General features: G+C 40.2%; 1 protein-coding gene across 2 annotated transcripts in view; it reads right to left on the minus strand.

Moving 5' to 3' along the window:
* Positions 1-20553, minus strand: part of ppp1r21 (protein phosphatase 1, regulatory subunit 21) — a 104315-nt gene that overhangs the window by 61920 nt on the left and 21842 nt on the right. For both annotated transcript variants that reach the window (XM_043695616.2, XM_043695615.2), the window contains exons 5-9: positions 16966-17130; positions 15344-15402; positions 15152-15246; positions 11975-12027; positions 8680-8829 (exon numbers count right to left, since the gene is read on the minus strand). In XM_043695616.2, the coding sequence (XP_043551551.2) occupies positions 8680-8829; positions 11975-12027; positions 15152-15246; positions 15344-15402; positions 16966-17130 (522 nt within the window). The remainder of the gene's footprint in view (positions 1-8679; positions 8830-11974; positions 12028-15151; positions 15247-15343; positions 15403-16965; positions 17131-20553) is intronic.

The following is a 20553-nucleotide window of genomic DNA, read 5'->3' on the forward strand; positions in this document are numbered from 1 at the left end:
CAACCATGACGGACGAGGGAGGTCAGAACAGCACAAAAACAAAAGAAAAAGCCTACAATATGGTTAAAATTAGTGGGAAGCCACAGGATTTGGAAGCCTTTAAAAACCAGCAGAGGACAACTTAAAACACCAGGTGAGGGGCAGAACTGGTGGCAGTGCCTGAAGATAAAATAGAAGGGTAAGCTTGCTGTTAATATAAGGAATTGCAAGAGAGGCAAGAGTGGACACTGGACCAATGGAAAATTAGGGTGTAGTAGTAGCAGCAATAGTGTGCAAAAAAGAAAACGTAGACACACTGAATAGATACTTTGCATCAGTCTTCATGGTGGAAGACACGAGTAGCATGCCAGAACCATCAAAGTCAGAGGTGAGTATAGTGGCCATCATTAAGGAGGTGGTGCTAGGCAAGCAGAAAGGACTGAAGGTGTATAAATCACCCTGCCCAGATGCACCACAGTCCAGGGATCTGAAGAAGATAGCAGAAGAGATTGTGGATTGATGGATTTCACAGTGGGGCTGCTTGAAATGATCTTTTAGGAACCACTGGAGTCAGGGAGAGTCGCAAAGCACTGAAAAATGGCTAATGTAACACCGCTATTTTAAGGAGAGAGGAAGGCAAAAGAACAGAAAATACAGGCCAGCTAGCATAATTTCAGTCATTGCTAAGTCCTTAATAAGGATGAGATTGTGGAGTACTTGGAGGTGAGTGGGTAAAATAGGGCTAAGTCAGCAGGGCTTTGTCAATGGGTGGTCATGCCTGACAAATCAGCGAGAATTCTTTGAGAAGGTAACGGGCAAGCTGGACAGAAGAGAGCCAGTGGGCATGCTCAATTGGATTTCCAGAAGGCTTCTGATAAGGTGCTGCACAGGAGGCTGCTTAGTAAAATAGGTGAGAAGTGGCATATGGAGTTTAATTCAGATAAATGCAAGGTGCTGCATTTTGGGAAAGCAAATCTTACACTTCATGGTAAGGTCCTAGGGAGTGTTGCTGAACAAAGAGACCTTGGAGTGCAGGTTCATAGCTCCTTGAAAGTGGAGTCGCAGGTAGATAGGATAGTGAAGGCGGCGTTTGGTATGCTTTCCTTTATTGGCCAGAGTGTGGAGTACAGGAGGGGGAGCAGCCCAAAGTCGTGGTCCACATTGGCACCAATGACATAGGTAAGAGGAAGGCGGAGGATGTAGGCAGGCTTTCAGGGAGCTAGGTTGGAAGCTCAGAGTTAGAACGAACAGAGTTATTGTCTCTGCTTTGTTACCCGTGCCACGTGATAGAGAGTCGAGGAATAGGGAGAGAGAACAGTTAAATGCGTGGCTACAGGATGGTGCAGGAGGGAGGGATTCCGGTATTTGGATAACTGGGGTTCTTTCTGGGGAAGGTGGGACCTCTATAAACAGGATGGTCTACACCTGAACCTGAGGGGCACCAGTATCCTTGGCGGGAGGTTTGCTAGTGCTCTTGGGGGGGGGGGGGGGGGGGGGGGGGAGAGAATGGGAACTGTAGCTTTAGGGTGCAGGACCTGGAGTGTAGGGAGGTTAGGAACATAGCATCAATCTCAAAGGAGGGTGCCTGTAAACAGGAAAGTGGCTTGAAGTGTGTATACTTCAATGCAAGAAGTAAGTTAGGTGAACTTGCAGCGTGGGTTGGTACCTGGGACTTCGATGTTGTGGCTATTACGGAACATGGGTAGAACAGGGACAGGATTGGCTGTTGCAGGTTCCAGGTTTTAAATGTTTTAGTAGGGTCAGAGGTGGGGGTAAAAGAGGGGGAGGTGTGGCATTGCTTGTCAAAGATAGTATTACAGCGGTGGAAAGGACGATGGATGAAGACTCGCCATCTGAGGTAGTTTGGGCTGAGGTTAGGAATAGGAAAGGTGAGGTCACCCTGTTAGGAGTTTTTTACAGGCCTCCTAATAGTCCTAGAAACGTAGAAGAAAGGATTGCGAGGATGATTCAGGAGAAGAGTGAAAGTAATAGGGTGGTTGTTATGGGGGACTTTAACTTTCCTGATATTGATTGGGATAGCTGTAGCTCTAGTTCGTTAGATGGGTCGGTGTTTGTCCAATGTGTGCAGGAGGGTTTCCTGACACAATATGTAGATAGGCCAACAAGAGGTGAGGCCATACTGGATTTGGTTCTGGATAACGAACCAGGCCAGGTGATAGAATTAGAGGTAGGTGAGCACTTTGGGGACAGTGACCACAATTCGGTGACTTTTACTCTAGTGATGGAGAGGGATAAGTGTGCACTGCAGGGCAAGAGTTATAGCTGGGGGCAGGGAAATTATGATGCGGTGAGGCACGACTTAGGATGCGTGGCTTGGAAATGTAGGCTTCAAGGCAAGGGTGTAATTGATATGTGGAGCTTGTTCAAGGAGCAACTATTGAGTGTCCTTGATAAGTATGTACCCGTCAGGCAGGGAGGAAAGGGTCGTGTGAGGGAGCCGTGGTTTAATAAGGAATTGGAATCCCTTGTTAAATGGAACAGGGCGGCCTATGTAAAGATGAGGCATGAAGGTTCAATTGGGGCGATTGAGAGTTATAAGGTAGCCAGGAAGGACCTGAAGAGAGAGCTAAGAGCAGCAAGGAGCGGACATGAAAGGTCCTTAGTTGGTAGGATTAGGGAAAACCCTAAGGCTTTCTATAGGTATGTCAGGAATAAAAGAATGACTAGGGTAGGAATAGGTCCAGTCAAGGATAGTAGTGGGAAGTTGCGTGTGGAGGCTGAAGAGATTGGGGAGACACTGAATGAATACTTTTCATCAGTATTCACTCAGGAACAGGACATTGTTGCCGATGTGAATATTGAGTCACAATTAAGTAGAATGAATGGCTTTGAGGTTTGTAGGGAAGAGATGTTGGAAATTCTGGAAAGGGTGAAAATAGATAAGTCCCCTGGGCCTGATGGCATTTATCCTAGGATTCTCTGGGAAGCAAGGGAGAAGATTGCAGAGCCATTGGCCTTGATTTTTATGTCCTCGCTGTCTACAGGAGTAGTGCCAGAAGACTGGAGGCTAGCAAATGTGGTTCCCTTGTTCAAGAAGGGGAGTAGGGATAACCTTAGTAACTATAGGCCGGTGAGTCTCACTTCTGTTGTAGGCAAAGTCTTAGAGAGAATTGTATGGGATAGGATTTATGAACATCTGGATAGGAATAATGTGATCAAGGATAGTCAGCATGGTTTTGTGAAGGGCAGGTCATGCCTCACAAACCTTATTGAATTCTTTGAGAAGGTGACTTAGGAGGTGGACGAGGGGAAAGCGGTAGATGTGATATATATGGATTTTAGTAAGGCGTTTGATAAGGTTCCCCATGGTAGGCTACTTCAAAAAATACGGAGGTGTGGAATTGCTTGTCAAAGATAGTATTACAGCGGTGGAAAGGACGATGGATGAAGACTCGCCATCTGAGGTAGTTTGGGCTGAGGTTAGGAATAGGAAAGGTGAGGTCACCCTGTTAGGAGTTTTTTTACAGGCCTCCTAATAGTCCTAGAAACGTAGAAGAAAGGATTGCGAGGATGATTCAGGAGAAGAGTGAAAGTAATAGGGTGGTTGTTATGGGGGACTTTAACTTTCCTGATATTGATTGGGATAGCTGTAGCTCTAGTTCGTTAGATGGGTCGGTGTTTGTCCAATGTGTGCAGGAGGGTTTCCTGACACAATATGTAGATAGGCCAACAAGAGGTGAGGCCATACTGGATTTGGTTCTGGATAACGAACCAGGCCAGGTGATAGAATTAGAGGTAGGTGAGCACTTTGGGGTGAGTTGAGGGTGAGTTGGAGGTTTGGATTAGGAATTGGCTGGCTGGAAGAAGACAGAGGGTAGTAGTTGATAGTAAAGGTTCATCTTGGAGTGCCGTTACTAGCGGTGTTCCGCTAGGATCTGTTTTAGGACCATTGCTGTTTGTCATTTTTATAAAAATACCTGGGTGAGCAAGTTTGCGGATGATACGAAAGTCGGAGGAGTTGTTGACAGTGAGGAAGGATGTGGCAGGTTACAGCGGGATATAGATAAGCTGCAGAACTGGGCAGAAAGGTGGCAAATGGAGTTCAATGTAGCTAAGTGTGAGGTGATTCACTTTGGTAAGAGTAACAAAAAGATGGGGTACTGGGCTAATGGTCGGATACTTGGTAGTGTGGATGAGCAGAGGGATCTTGGTGTCCATGTACACAGATCTTTGAAAGTTGCCACCCAGGTAAATAGTGCGGTGAAGGCGGCATATGGCGTGCTGGCTTTTATTGGTAGAGGAATTGAGTTCCGGAGTCCTGAGATCATGTTGCAGTTGTATAAGACTCTGGTGCGGCCGCACCTGGAGTATTGTGTGCAGTTTTGGTCGCCATACTATAGGAAGGATGTGGAGGCACTGGAACGGGTGCAGAGGTGGTTTACCAGGATGTTGCCTGGTATGGTAGGAAGATCGTATGAGGAAAGGCTGAGGCACTTGGGGTAGTTTTCATTGGAGAAAAGAAGGTTTAGGGGTGACTGGATAGTGGTGTACAAGATGATTAGGGGTTTAGATAGGGTTGACCGTGAGAACCTTTTTCCACATATGGAGTCAGCTATTACGAGGGGGCATAGCTTTAAATTAAGGGGTGGTAGGTATAGGACAGATGTTAGGGGTAGGTTCTTTACTCAGCGAGTTGAGAGTTCATGGAATGCCCTGCCAGTAGCAGTGGTGGACTCTCCCTCTTTATGGGCATTTAAGCAGGCATTGGATAGGCATATGGAGGATAGTGGGCTAGTGTAGGTTAGGTGGGCTTGGATCGGCGCAACATCGAGGGCCAAAGGGCCTGTACTGCGCTGTATTCTTCTATGTTCTATGTACAGGAGTTGGGAGGTCATGTTGCGGCTGTACAGGACATTGGTTAGACCACTGTTGGAATATTGCATGCAATTCTGGTCTCCTTCCTATTGGAAAGATGTTGTAAAACTTGAAAGGGTTCAGAAAAGATTTACAAGGATGCTGCCAGGGTTGAGGATCTGAGCTATAGGGAGAGGCTGAACAGGCTGGGGCTGTTTTCCCTGGAGCGTCAGAGGCTGAGGGGTGACCTTATAGAGGTTTACAAAATTATGAGGGGCATGGATAGGATAAATAGTCAAAGTTTTTTCCCTGGGGTTGGGGAGTCCAGAACTAGAGGGCATAGGTTTAGGGTGAGAGGGGAAAGATATAAAAGAGACCTAAGGGGCAACTTTTTCGCGCAGAGGGTGGTACTTGTATGGAATGATCTGCCAGAGGATATGGAGGAGGCTGGTACAATTGCAACATTTAAAAGGCATTTGGATAGGTATATGAATAGGAAGGGTTTGGAGGGATATGGGCCGGGTGCTAGCAGGTGGGACGAAATTGGGTTGGGATATCTGGTCGGCATGGACGGGTTGGACCGAAGGGTCTGTTTCCATGCTGTACATCTCTATGACTCCAAGAGACCAAGTGTTTAGGATAAGCTATCAGCATTGGCTGACTGGCAGAAGGCAGAGAGTAAAGATAAAGGGGTCTTTTTCAGAATGGGAGCCAGTCCAGAGTGGAAGTCTGCAGCAGACCAATGTTGGGATTACAGCTATTCATGTTTTACATTAACAATCTAGTCAAAGGAATGGCATTGTTACCAACTTTGCAGATAAGACAAAGATAGGTGGAAAGACAGTGTTGAGGAATCAGGAGGCTGGAGAAGGACTTGGACATGCTCGGAGAGTGAGCAAAGTAGTAACAGATGCATTGCAGTGTGGCAAAGTGTGAGGTCATGTACTTTGGTAGAAATAGAAGTATAGAATCACAGAATCCCTCGTGTGGAAACAGGCCATTTGGCCCAACAAGTCCAGTGACTCTCCGACGATTAACCAACCACACCTATTCCCCTACCCTATTACTCTACATTTCCCCTGACTAATGTATTGAACCTACACATACTGAACACCATGGTCAATTTAGCATGGCCAATCCATGGAAATCGGAACACCCAGGGGAAACCCACACATACATGAGGAGAATGTGCAAACTCCACAGTCACCCAAGGCTGGAATCGAACGCAGGTCACTGGCACTGAGGCAGCAGTGCTAACCACTGAGCCACCATGCCACCCTAAACTACTGTCTAAACAGCAAAAGGCTTTAGAAATCTGAAGCACAAAAGGGTCCGAGGAATCTTAGTTCAGGATTCTCTTAAGATTAACATGCAGGATCAGTTGACGGATTGGAAGGCTAATGCAATATTACCCATTCATATTGAGGGGGCTAGAATACAATAGCAGGGATGCACTGGTAAGGTTGTATAATGCTCTGGTCAGACCACATTTGGAATACCATGAGCAATTTTGGGCTCCGTATCCAAAGAATGACATGCTAGCATTGGAGAGGGTCGAGAAGAGGTATACAAGAACAATCCTGGGGATAAAGGGCTAGTCATGCTGCGCAGTCGAGGACTCTGGGTCTGCACGCAATGGAGTTTAGAAACGGACATCTCATTGAAATCTACAGAATACTAAGAGTCCTGGTTAGAGTAGATGTGGAGAAGATGTTTCCACTAGGAGAGACTAGGACCTAAAAGCACAGCCTCAGCATGAAGGGATGACCATTTAGAACTGATGAAGAGAAATTTCTTCAACCAGAGGGTGGTGAATCTGTTGAACTCATTGCCACAGTTGACTGCAGAGGCCAAGTCATTAAATGTATTTAAGAGAGAGACAGATAAGTTCTTGATCAATAAGAGGATCAAGGGTTACAAAGGGAATGAGACAGGAGAATGAAGTTGAGTTACTGTAAACCTTGATTGAAGGGCAGAGCAGACTTGATGGGCCGAATGGCCAAATTCAGTTTCTATATCTACGGTCTTTTTTTTATTATGGTGTGCATATTCTAAATGCTTTCCCTCCACTTGAAAATACATTTAAAAATTCAAAACATTTTCTTGCATATGTAAAATATAAACAAATAAATATTTGTTTATTTCACAGTGTGAAAGGTTCCTGGATCTGTCAGAAACTCAATTCTGCTTGAATGGAGGGAATTTTTAACAATTAAACTTTGTGACCTTAAAGTTTCATCTTTGTGCATGACAGAATGGTCACACTTTTGCCCTAGGAAAAGGGCATTATTTGATACAGCAAACATTACAATGGGAAATGTGTAAATAACAAATCTAAATCATCATTAATGTTGCTATGACTCTTAAGAGTACTTTCAATAAAGGTCCTGTTGCAATAATAGTATTTAACTTCCTAAGACAGGATACTCAGCCACTGTGTCAGAGCACCAATAAAACAAAAGATTGATCAATGCTAAAGGAGAGGCAAACCTGAAAGGTTCATCAGCATTTACATATCAGATGGATTTCACAGTGGGGCTGCTTGAATTGGTGGCTATTTAATTCACCATCTGGAGACCATTGGAGAGGAAAATAAATGAGACCATAAGACATAGGAGCAGAAATTAGACCATTTGGCCCATCACATCTGCTCCTCCATTCAATCATGGCTGATAGGTTTATCATCCCCATTTTCCTGCTTTCTCCCAGTAACTTTTGATCTCCTTGGCAATCAAGAACTTATCTGTTTTAAATATACTCCATGAACTGGCCTCCACAGCTTTCTGAGACAATGATTTGCCCAGATTCACCACTCTCTGCCTCAAGACGTTTCTCCTTATCTCCGTTCTGAAGGGTCTTCCCTTGATCCTTACACTGTGCCCTTGGGTCCTCCTCTCTCCTGCCAATGGAAACCTCTTCCCAACATTCACTCTGTCCAGGCTATTCCATATTCTAAGTTTCAGTCAGATCCTCCCTCATGTTAATGTGTGTGCAAGCACACACAAGACATTAAAGAATAGCCTAGTAGCAATTAATGTATACAAAATTGTCTTGTTAATTAAGCAAGACTTTGGAACTGAAACATGAACATATGGCAATACAATCTTCCAGTCTATGACCATTACAATGATAGTCATGTTGATGGTTGAAAGCTATTAATACACAAAACACCAGAAATTAAAAGAGATTGCAAAGTAACACTATAAAAGAAACAATAATAGAATATGAAAATATTTCTAATTTGCTTAGGCAAAGGAGGCATTTTCTTCCACCAGTTGGTACAATGAGAAGAACAAAAGCTCATGCTCAATTGCACTGTGCCAATAATACCCACATACTTTTTATTCTTAAAAACAATTTGTGTTATAACCAGAACCAACTGAATTTATTACAAATGGACAGCATGGGTTTTTAAACAAGATCACTAACTTTTTGGCAATAAAAACAGTTTCTGAAATGGTGCATACAAAATGTCAACGCTGGCAAAAAAGCTTATTCACTGATCGTGCATTACAATGGAGTTCTGCTTTTTGTTCAGTTAACTGTCAGCTCTTTTACTTTCACAGAATATTTAGCCTCTTCCTTTATGTTAAAAAGAACATTTTTCTCTCAGATATTCCACAACTTTCTCATTAATCCTGCTAATACTAAAAAACCTTTTATTGACAATCTCTCCTGATGTTGCAATTTGGTATAATTCTCTCTGCAGCAAGAAATTTAATTATAGCTTAGTTAACAATATACGACATATGCAAAACACTTGTGGAACTTAAATGATTGTCCAATGGTTAAAATCTTCACTTGCACTATAAAGGTGATACATCATTGATGTTGCCATAATTCCCATTATTGGTAATATATTTCCCAATAAGTAGTGAAACATACCTTTTGGTTCAGTGGAGATATAGTGTCTGTTGCAGAGTCAATGGGGTAGATCTGAATTCTTTGCTCAGTGTAAGTATGAAGATTTAGCAATGCTCCAACCAAATCTCGAAGGAAAGCCAGTGCCTGTCCACTAACATCACGAGCTTTCAGCTGAAAGTCAACACAGTTTAGCGTGGAGTATAGCATGGCCATTCATTTTACATAGCACTACATAAGCAAGATGAACTAATGGCAAAAATACAGTTTGAAGAACATGATCTCATGGCTACCATGGAGACATGGTTAGAAGGAAATCAAAGCTGGGAGCTAAATACTGACGGATACATGATTGCTTTTGAGAAGGTGGGCAGGAAGGAAAGGCTAATACTTTATAAGTAAAAGATGGAATAAATAGGACAATGGAAGTGTTCTTGATTGGGAGAAGTGGCTTCCCTATGGGTGGAGGTTAAAAAATAACAAGGGGAAAAAAAGACACTGGTGGGAGACATCTAAAGGCTCCACATCTAACTTGACTGTCAGGCAGAGAATACAGGACAAAACGATGATAGGGAGGAAAGGCTGCACTTAGTCATGGATGGCTTAAATCTGCAAGTAGATTGGGAAAATCAAATTAGCAGAGACAACTCAGTGTACTCGTGACAGGTTCCTAAAACATTGCGGATCCAACCAAGGATCAGATGGTTTTGGATCTAGTAATATGTAATAAAGCAGATTTAATAAATGATCAAGAGTTAAAGATTTCTTAGTAAACAGTGACCATAACATGGCAGAACTTAGCATTCAATTTGACAGGGATAAATTTGAATTTGAAACAACAATGCTAAATTTTAATAAGGAAACTTCTAAATAAATGAGGAAAGTTGATTGGAGTAGATTGGGAAAAACAGTTTAACAGGAAAACAGTCGATGAATAATATCAGATGTTAAAGAAATAGTTCAAGATTCAACACAAAAATATATCCCAGTGAAGGAGGGGGACATATCAAGGTAACCAAGAAAGTGAAGGATAATGTCAAATTGAAAGGAAATGTCTTTTAAATGTTGCAATTGTACCAGCCTCCACCACTTCCTCTGGCAGCTCATTTGATACGCACACTACCCTCTGCATGAAAACGTTGCCCCTTAGGTCCCTTTTAAATCCTTCCCTCTTACCCCAAGCCTATGCACTCTCTAGTTCTGGACCCCCACGACCCAGGGAAAAGACCTTTTACCCTATCCATGCCCCTCTTGATTTTTAAACCTTGATAAGTTTACCCCTCAGCCTCTGACACTCCAGGGAAAACAGCTCCAGCCTATTCAGCCTCTTCCTATAGCTCAAACCCTCCAACTCTGGCAACATCTTGGTAAATCTTTTCTGAACCCTTTCAAGCTTCACAGCATCCTTCCTATAGGAGGAAGACCAGAATTGCACACAATATTCCACAAGTGGCCTAACCCAAGTCCTGCACAGTTGCAACATGACCTCCCAACTCCTATACTCAATGCTCTGACCAATAAAGGAAAGCATACTAAACGCCTTCTTCACTATCCTATCTACTTTCGATTCAACTTTCAAGGAACTATGCACCTGTACTCCAAGGCCTCTTTGTTCAGCAACACTCCTTGGGACCTTGCCATTAAATGTATAAGTCCTGCCTTGTACATCCACAATATAACATCCCAACTCTTACACTTAATGAAGGCAAGCATGCCAAATGTCGTCTTCAACCTGCGACTCCACTTTAAAGTATGCACCTGTTCTCCTTATCTAGCATAAGCTGTTGCTAAACCTACAGACAGCATTTAGTAAAGTATTACAAAAATTGTTCTCATTCAGCTGAAAGTAGACCAAGCGGTTTTCAGCTTATGATGTCAAATGGATCACTGCTGCATACAAATTGCTTCTCGTCACGAGGCCTCCTCGACACAACTCATTGAATTATTGGTGTTGCAGCTAGGTCAGCAGATTCTTACTCCAGTTGACAGAAAGAGCAAAAAGATTATGTAAATTCAGCCGGCAACAAATGCTTCTGCTTTGCAGCTGACTGCCAGATACGAGTCATTAATTGTGTATTATATGGGAACTAGTCCAAAACTAAAGATAAGCTTAAGTTATGACAGGACATGAAAGAGTCAGAAGTTTGGTCACACCAAGGCCAGGTTGGTTTTTCTTCATAAAAAAACTAGTTTGATGTGTCTTCACAACTTCTTTTAAATGTCACTTATGCAATTAGTAGTTATTTCTCAAGTTACATACACACCACTAATGTTAGGCCTCAGCTATCGAAGCCCATACATCGTTTATTTAGCTCCAATAAAGAGTATTTTTTGTTGCCTAATCTACAGAGGAAACATATGTTCAAAGCCACATTGGCTGGGGTTTTCAGAACTGATTTAAGTCCAACACACTGCTACGTCAGCTGTAAGTTATCTGCATCATTTCCTGCAAAAGAATAAAAAGGAACTGGCTGGCAGTAACAGACGTTTGAAAAATGCTAATTCTGTCATTGAGCATAAAACTAGTTCTAGAATTTCATTTTTGTCATTAAACCCAGGGACAATTCTTTGTTCTTCTCAATAATAGTGAGGACATTTTATTAAGCAAAAATGATTGTTGATTAAGAATATCATCAACAAAGCACAAGTCCAGCCTAAATCCTCAAAATAATAATCATTCAATTATGAGGCAAGTTAAGCACATGAAATTTTGTGCTGAACATTAAATAACCAGAGGTGAGAAATATTAAGTACAAACCATTAAGTGTTTTAGAAAAATATAAATTTCACATGAAAACTAAACTGAGTTAACAAAATGAGACCATTTCACCACTTTTCAATCTCAAAATTATTCACAGCCTGCTCTAATAACTGCATATTTCTTTCAAGAGTACTGTGCACTGTTCTTGAAGGTTTTAAAATACATTGGTTTATTTTTAAAAATCTACTTTTTAAGAAACGCTGTAAAGCACTTAGTAAAGTTTAGTATAGAGAGAGTTAGTGGCAGTTATCTTTTCCCTTGGATGGGGTTTTTCAAGACTTTGGGGGGGGGGGGTGTGGCGGGCACATTTAAGGTGAGATGAGAGAGAGATTTGAAAAAGATATGAGGCAATTTTTTTTAAACAGAGAGGGATATGGGCCAGAGCAGGCAAATGGGACTAGTTTCGTTTGGGATTATGTTCAGCATGGATTGGTTGGACCAACGGTCTGTTTCTGAGCTGTATGACTCTATGACTTTAAGTTCCTAAACCACAGATTTAAAAATTATTTTAGGTGCAACAACTAATTTTTTTTGACCATCCAGTTCTGGATTACTCACTTGATGCCTTCTATCATGTACAGGTACATCCAATGTGCTGTATTCTGCACAACCTATATGGAAATGAGAGTTTGGATAAGTAAGCAGGTTTTAAGCATCCAAGAACACAATGAAAACAGTAGAAAGTACATTCTAAATTTCCATCAGCAATCCTGACAATCCAAATGATTAATTTGAAAGCTTACCACAGCTATCAAGAATACAGGTAAGAACAGATCTGTGCATGTCTAAGGCATGGAATATGAAAGCTATGGTGCAGAAAAATGGCTATTTTATCAGATCATTATTCACTATGTACTTTACAAACTCACAATTAGGCCAAAAGCTGCAACTTTCAGAAGTAAAAAGTACCTGATCTATCCAAAATATCCTCAAAACGCAAATATCTCAGAACATTGAAAGGTAAGTAAGCCATTTCATGCTGATGTTATGCAGTGGTGACTGATTTTTCACTAACAAGATGTGGTCATCAGTCCAAAGAGATGATCTAACTTGCCAATGAGAAATAGGTGTATGCAGTTGAGTGCCAGTGTGATGCCAGGTACTTCGACCACACATGACTGGCTGATCAAATGCAACATTTTCCACTAGTTGGTTAGAATGGGCAATACACAGATCATACTCAACCAGTTTGAGCTTGTAAATCCCAAAACGACATGTCTACTACTATATATAATTTTGCACTTGGGCAGCATTCCTCCCAGAATGCTAATAGCAACACTAACAAACAAATTAAACCACAAGCTCATATCATAGCATGATAGTTGGATAAGGCAGGGACTTATTTTCTGCAAGCAAGGGAAAAACATTCAAGCCTTACAATTGTTTTGAATTTCTTCAAAGCGTGGGAAGCCTATAGTTCCCTGTTGCTTTCTTCATGGCAATGCTTTAGCCAGAATCAATTCGACAACCAAACACCACCACCCCCCACTTTACTTGTGTAGCATATGTCAGCAACAATCAACACAGAAGCAGCAGCATTAGAAGACCTCATTATGAACATAAGTACTTGGAGAGGATTAGGTCAATCAGCCCTTTGAGCCTGTTCCACTATTCTAGATCATACACCTCCAATGATATTTTTCCATATAATCCCAATATGCAGAATGTCATTTGCATTGAGATAAATATTGACCTTGGTCTTACACATACCCATTGATCAAGCTTCCACAGCTTTTCTGGACACAGAATTCCAAAAACTGACAATCTCAGTGGAGAAATCTGTCCTAATCTCGGTTATTAACAGGCTGGTCCTTATTTGGACCCCATGTCCCCTGGTTGTAGACCCCACTGTCAAGGGGAACTTCTTTTTTGCATCCACTCTATTTCGCCTGCGTACATTTGAAGAAAATCACCAATCATTCTAACAGAGTTGAGAGAAGACAGAGTTAGTCTCCTCAAGCACTTATACTTGCAACCTTCTAGCCACAGTCTGCAAACCTGAGAATTCACCTTTCTTCCTACTGTTTTATTTTTGTTAACCAATCCTCAATCCATATTTTTACTCCATATGTACAAATTTTAATTACTAGCCTCATGTAGGATCTTACTGAAAGCATTCTGAAAATCTAAACATCCTAGATTTCTAAACAAAAAGGCTCTCTTCCCAAAATAAATTTTCTCAAGCCCAAAACATTTAAGTGGAAATTTCATCATGATCGTTGAACTGATGTTCAACTCAGTACTACTCAAAATTCAAATAACCACTTTGCAAGGCTGATAATCACACAATAACCAAAGACTATGCTAAGAAAACTTCAGTAATTTTAGAATTGCATACAGAGAACTTATTTTACAAGATACAAAACAAAGAATACTTACTCACCTGTCACCATTCAGCTAAAAAAACACATTGGAATACTTTACAAAAACGTCTGAATTTGGTAGTCAAATTTAGTATTTGACCACAGGAAAAGGCATTAGTTACAGTATCCTTTATTACTAAGGATAAAATGTCATTGCTTGAGAGCTAGGTCCCTATTTAGTAGTACCTACTTAAAAATACATGTCAATATCAGGGAAGAACGAGGGCAGCACCTTAATCTGTGCTGGTACAGTGGAAATGTATGGACATCAGATAAGTGCATGATTGAGCCTAACTATGAATGCAAGGCAAACATATAGTTTACATCTTATGTGCCCGCAGAGATAAATTGGATCAGGGAAGGAAAAAATGTTTAATATTTTATACAAGGCAACAAAAAAGTTATTTAACCATTCTGTAGCTTTCAAAGAACCTAACTTTTAAACAACTGTGGAAAGGACAGCAATCCAAAAAATTAACATTTTATAATTCCAAACAAAAGAAATATTTTTTCAATAATCTTTCAGTTAATTCAATGTGAAAACCACCTTTTTTCCTAAAATACCAAAGCTCTGGGCCATCTTTACTTGAATTCCTAACCCACACTGCAATTTACATATATACAGTACAAACACGATTATCCGAACATCAATTATCCGAACAAGATCTCAAGGTCCCGAAAAATGGCATTAGGCAACACAGCATTCAGTTATTGTTTAAAACAGCATTATGGGGTGCATTACCAGATAACAGAGATATTCGAGTAACCGGCACTCAAAATTATCGTTTATGATCAGATTGATTATCTGAATGATCAATTATCTGAACAAAATACTCCCCGTCTGTCTTGCTCGGATAATCGAGGTTCTACTGTAGTCACTGAATAAACGTGTTGACTGGTGCAAAGTCAGGAGGCAGTTTATGAATGTGTTATACTTGATGAATCACACCAGGGTTGCTAGCATGCGGCAAATCTTCTCAATGCTTGGACTGGGTTTGGGGATCGGTCTTTAGAGCAACACTTGCAGAAAAATCAGCCTGAGGTGGCAGTAATAGAAAAGATAGGTGTAAAAATAATTTCATTTTTTTGAAATTGCAGGTCACTGTTTCCAGTACATGATGGTTTAAATATTTTCATTTTATTCATCTGCCTTTAACAACCTACCAAAACCTTGATTTTTAAAAATAGTGGGACCTTATAATGCAATGAAATTGAAAAAAAATTTTCCTGTAAGAAAGCTGATGGCCGCAAGAATTTTATAATTAATTTAACCCAGGAGGAGTAAAATTAACAACCACATTCTTATTGAAACTAACTCATGTCTTGGACTCCATTGAAAATACTCAATTGCACAGGAAGTAGTCATACTCACTCGTATCATTAAATGGCACCTTGTCTTGAATAATACTTAATGACTGGTCCAAACGGCTACTCAGATCAGTATGGATATTCTTTAGCTGTTGCTGGCTGCATTGAAAACGATGAAGTATTAAATGTTTCACAATGTTCAATGCAAGTCTATCAGTAATAACCAGTAATACAGCACAAATCATAACTATCTTACCATTCTTCTGTCCGAAGCCTACAGTCCTTTGCTTCTCTTTCCAAGGATTGTGATTTCACCTGTGAGAAATATTGTATGTTTTTGAAAATGTTTATGAATCTTTTCCAAAGCCAAGCTTAAAAAAAAATCCATCTGCACAAGCAGCTGATCATCACTTTAAAAAAAGTGAGCTTTAATCCCTGCTCTTGTAAACTACAGTTGTATCTCCAAACATGCTTTCCTGTCCAAAGTCCCGAAATCATGTTTATTACGTCCCAAAAACATCTTTTCAGAAACTCACTTGAATTTTACAATCAGGGCTTTGTTCACCATAATAATGAAACTGCTCCAAACTCACAAACATCTCGTTATTGTCAATTTCCTTTCTCTGTTCTCTCTATAAAGCTTTAACACCACCTCAAAAACCTCTTTAAAAGTGGTCCCTTTATTGCAGCTCAGTGGGCTTGCCTTTTATTGGCTTCATTCTTAACTGTCCGGTCATAGATGCAACAAGTTTCTAATGGGGTGACCTTATTGACATGACAAGATTTCTAAGAGACTTGACAGGGTCGGCAATCTAAAAGGCTGTTTCTCCTTGTGGGAGAGTCTAGGACCAGAAGGCATAATCTCAGAACAAGGAATGGCACATTTAAGACAAACAAGAAGGAATTTCTGCCCCAAAGATAGTGAATCTGGGATTTTGTTTTTAATCCACAGATGACTGTTGATGCTGAATCATTAAGTATATTCAAAGTTAAGATAGATAAATATTTAATCAGTCAGCGAGTCAAGGTTTATGGAGAAAAGGCAAGAGTGTGGAGTGGAGGATTATCTGATCAACCATGATCTCATTGAATGAGCAAAGCAGAGCCGAAAGAATGAATGACCTATTTCTGATCCTATGTTTTATGGTCTTACTATTAACTTCACAATGGACATTAAAATATGATAACATGGAATGGACTGAATGCCTCAATTTACTGGGATTTATTTGACTTTTAATAAATGGTTTAGTATTTTGCCCAGCTGGGACCTAAGTTAACATTTAACAATATTTGCCAACATTAGCAAAGGTCCTTAAAATTGATGTTTGATATGATAGGAAACAGAAATCTTGCATTCTTCAGCCCTACATCATTCTATGAACTATAGGTGTGCTTCTTGTGCAGTTACTTGGAACAGCTTTGAGAACAAAAAAAAACAGAAATTGCTTGGAAAACTCAACAGCATCTGTAGAGAGAAAGCACAGTTAATACTTTTGTTCAGTGACCCTTCTTCAGAATCGATTAAAGCTAGGAAAAGGATGGTACGTGTGCTAAAGATGGGGTGGAAGAACAGACTAAACTATAGGCAGAATGGCGCTGACAGAAAAGAGAAAGAGAGAAAGAGAGAGAGAACTTTGAACTCAAAGTTCATTAAACTGGCAAATGCTGTAAGCTATTTTGAGTTCAGGTCTTCAAATACCAATTTGCAACAGCGTAAAAGGTCCTGCTCGAATGCTTTCCTCAAGTGTGGAAAAAGCAAATGAAGCTCTGGAATGCTGTCTTGTTCTTGTGCACACCAATTCATTCCCAGAGCTAGCACATGAGAAAAGAGCGAAGGGAGCCACATTAGAATGAGAAGGATACATGTTGAAATTTCACCTCTAAATTTGCTTTGTCATTTTGAAGTTTTTCTATGGTATCCATGTACTTCATCTTCAAGCCATCTATCACAGCTTTATGTTGCATAGCATCTTTCTCCAGTACCAGTAATCGCTCCCTGAGGTCAGTTTCAGTTTGTCTGTGTTTTGCTTGTGCTTCTTGTATCTGCACAAAGAAATACAAAACAAAATCTCAAACACAGATACTGAGATTGCTGGCTTAACACCCCCATCTGCAATTTCCCCTCCAAACCACTTACCATCCTCACTTGGAAATATATTGCTATTCCTCACTGTCGCTTGGTAAAAATCCTGAAATTCCCTCCCAAAGGGCATCATGAGTCCACCTACAGCACATGGACTGCACTGGTTTTAAAGGGCAGCTCAATACCAACTTCTTAAGGACAACGAGGGACAGCAATAAATATTGGACATTGCTGGCAATGGGGCCATGTCCCATGAATGAATAAAAAAAAACTGTTCTTAATTATTGATATAGGAACAGAGATGAGCTGAACACCTTTCTTGTTCCATTTCTTTCAAATTATTTGAAGCAAACAATCTTACCGTGAGCAATAACATAACTCCACAATAAAGTACTCCAATTATTTTTAATGCTCCATTCAACTGTGACCTTTCATGCCAAATGTTTTAAACCAAAAAAACTCAAAGACAGGAACCTGTACAAATGCTAGTCATCAAGTTAAAAGATGTTCAAAAAGCTTTCAAAAAGTCAATATTGCATGCCTTATACCAGTAACTGCTATAATAATTTGGAGATGAAAGCCAGGTTGCAAATTTCAACTTCTCAAAAGTATCAATATAGCTACCCTGCAGTTTCTGTAACCATTACACCAAGCCCAGAATGAAAATAAACAAAGAAACCTTTAGGATAATATCCCAAGTAAACAGCAACTATGTAACAATAATTCAACTACTTCATTTGATACAGACCTTGATGTCTTTTCCTTCTCCTTGGCAGAAAACAATTGCCTTGAAACAGGATACCATAGACATCTCTGGTATATTGCCTGGCAAAACTTATAAACCAAAATTCACCAGAAGTATTGGAAAAGAAAACCTACATCCACCCTCTCCAAAAAAAAGTTACCATGGCGCACACAAACTTTGCATGCGATTTGAAGCATTTTAGGAAAAGCCCTTGCAAAAAGTGGTCTGGCTTACCAAGTTATGTTGCAAGGGAAAACCACAGTAGTGTCGCAGTCATGATACACGGATGCTCAAGAAATAAAACAAATAACTACTTTTCTGAACTAAAGGGCAAATAAAATAAATATAAATTGGGCAAAAAGCGAACACCAATCAATCAGCCACCACCAAGGAAGCGAACTTACAATTATGTAAGATTTGGAGATGCCGGTGTTGGACTGGGGTGTACAAAGTTAAAAAACAGGTTAAATTGGAAGCACACCAGCATTCGGAGTGCCTGATGAAGGAGCGGCGCTCCAAAAGCTAGTGTGCTTCCAATTAAACCTGTTTGACTATAACCTGGTGTTGTGATTTTTAACTTTGTACAATTATGTAGTTATTTTCACAACATTGACTTGGTGGACCATTCCAATGAATTACTTTTGAGGTGCAATCATTGTCCGCTGAATCATGGAAGCTAATTTGTAATATCCCACAAACAAATTCACTGTTGCTGGAGACTGCCATTGCCTCACGCAAATCTCACTTGCCATTTCAGTCCAGGCCTAGATGTTGTCCAGCTTTTGCTACGTATGGGCACTGACGACTTCAACATCTGAGAAGTTAAAAACGGTGTTCAACATTGTGCAGTGAACATCCCTGCTTATGATTTTAGTTTGGATGAAATTGACGAGACTGAAGCGCACCGTGCCTTGGACACAATGCTGAGGAACCCTGTAGTGACGTCCTGGAGCTGAGATGACAGACCAACAACTACATCCTTTTTTTTGTACTACCTATGACTTGAATTATTGGATCATTTTCCCAATTCCCACAATGTCACTTATCTTGGAGATCCTTGATGCCACACTGCTAAAATGTCAAGAACAGTTACTCCCCCTTATGCTGGAGTTTAACTCTTTTGTTCATGGTGGACACAAGCTCTATTGAGTTGAGGAATTGAACAGCCCTGGCAGAAGTAACAGCAGGTTATTGCTAAACAAATGGCACTTGATAGCACTGTCTGTGACCTCTTCCATCGTTTTGCTGATGATTGGGAGTGGACATGCTTCAATGTTTCACATACAATGAGGACAATGGAAAACAATGCAGCCAAATCACAACAAAAACAAGAGCCAGCACAGTAGTCAAAGTGAGTGAACAAGAAAGAAACATCTATGAGGACTACCTAGAAAAATCTGGTTTTAATCTTATTTCCTGATAACTGCCCGCACCTGGTGATCACTGAAAGTAGAGCACCATAGAATGAAAATCCTGGTTTTAATCCTAATATTACCATACACAAGGCTTGCATATTTATTACATAACATATTGATCACAATTAAATTTCAGACAGATAACATTCGTGCCTGATGACCAAATGTGTTCCTAAATCAAACAGTTTTTTTTTAAATGTTCCAGAGCTAGTTAAAGCACAGAGCTAAGGTCTTTATAAGCAAAAGCCACAACCTTATAAAGGTGTGGGCTTAATTGGAGAATACTGGCAAATTTTACTTCAAGTAAAGACAAATCAGTTTTTCAGAAGTTGGACAGCCAAAAAAAACCTGATGACCTAAAAACAATACAGGAGAAACAAAGATGTGTACACATGGAATGGTTGCTAAATGCTATTCAGGCAGCATTTGAAATGGGTCCAAATGTAAATCACAGTACTCTTGGACAAATTCCAAATGTCACAGAAATATTTTTTCCACAAACATTAAGCAGCTTCAGTAGAAGAAATTTCAATATGACCAATAATATGAAGAGTCTGAGAGACTGTCAAAAAGAGTTTCACTGTTTCTATAATGTTCATTCCTTGATATTAAAACTGAATTCAGAGATTAAGCAATTAAGCTGCACAAAAATTAGGGTCGAGCTATCAAGACTGGACTATATTTACTGTAGTTTTTCCAAATTAATACACAAATTAATAGGACTGACAAAATAATTCAACTGAAGGGAAAGTAGTTGTGTACAGGAAATCTCGATTGTCTAGTTTTGAAAATCAAGAGGACTTTCAAAATGCAAAATTCTCAAAATTAAATTATTTCGTACCAAAGAAATTACTTAGGACGAAGCCATTCACATTGCAAAATAATCAACTTCAAAAGAGCAGTATGCTTTAATTATCACCATTTGCAATGCAATCACTATTGTATTTTGATTCATGAAATGAAGACAATAATTGAAAATATACTGGAATAAACCTGCATTGTTAAGAAGTGATAATCCAAACAGGATTGAGCTAATCAGGCCACTTGTACATTTCCAATGATCAGGTTTTGCATAGGTCGTCAAGACAAATTGTAACAACACCCTTACATCGAGGGAGGGACAAGAGTTTTTTTTAAAAATGTAATTAGGTGACTAGGCCAGCATTAATTGCTCATCCAACAGCACTTGAAAGGGCGGTGGTGAGCCTCTGCTTGAACCACAG

This window comes from Chiloscyllium plagiosum, unplaced genomic scaffold (assembly GCF_037043375.1).
Source record: "Chiloscyllium plagiosum isolate Xiang-an unplaced genomic scaffold, Cpla_swu_hap1 HiC_scaffold_10, whole genome shotgun sequence".
NCBI classification, from domain to species: Eukaryota; Metazoa; Chordata; class Chondrichthyes; order Orectolobiformes; family Hemiscylliidae; genus Chiloscyllium; species Chiloscyllium plagiosum.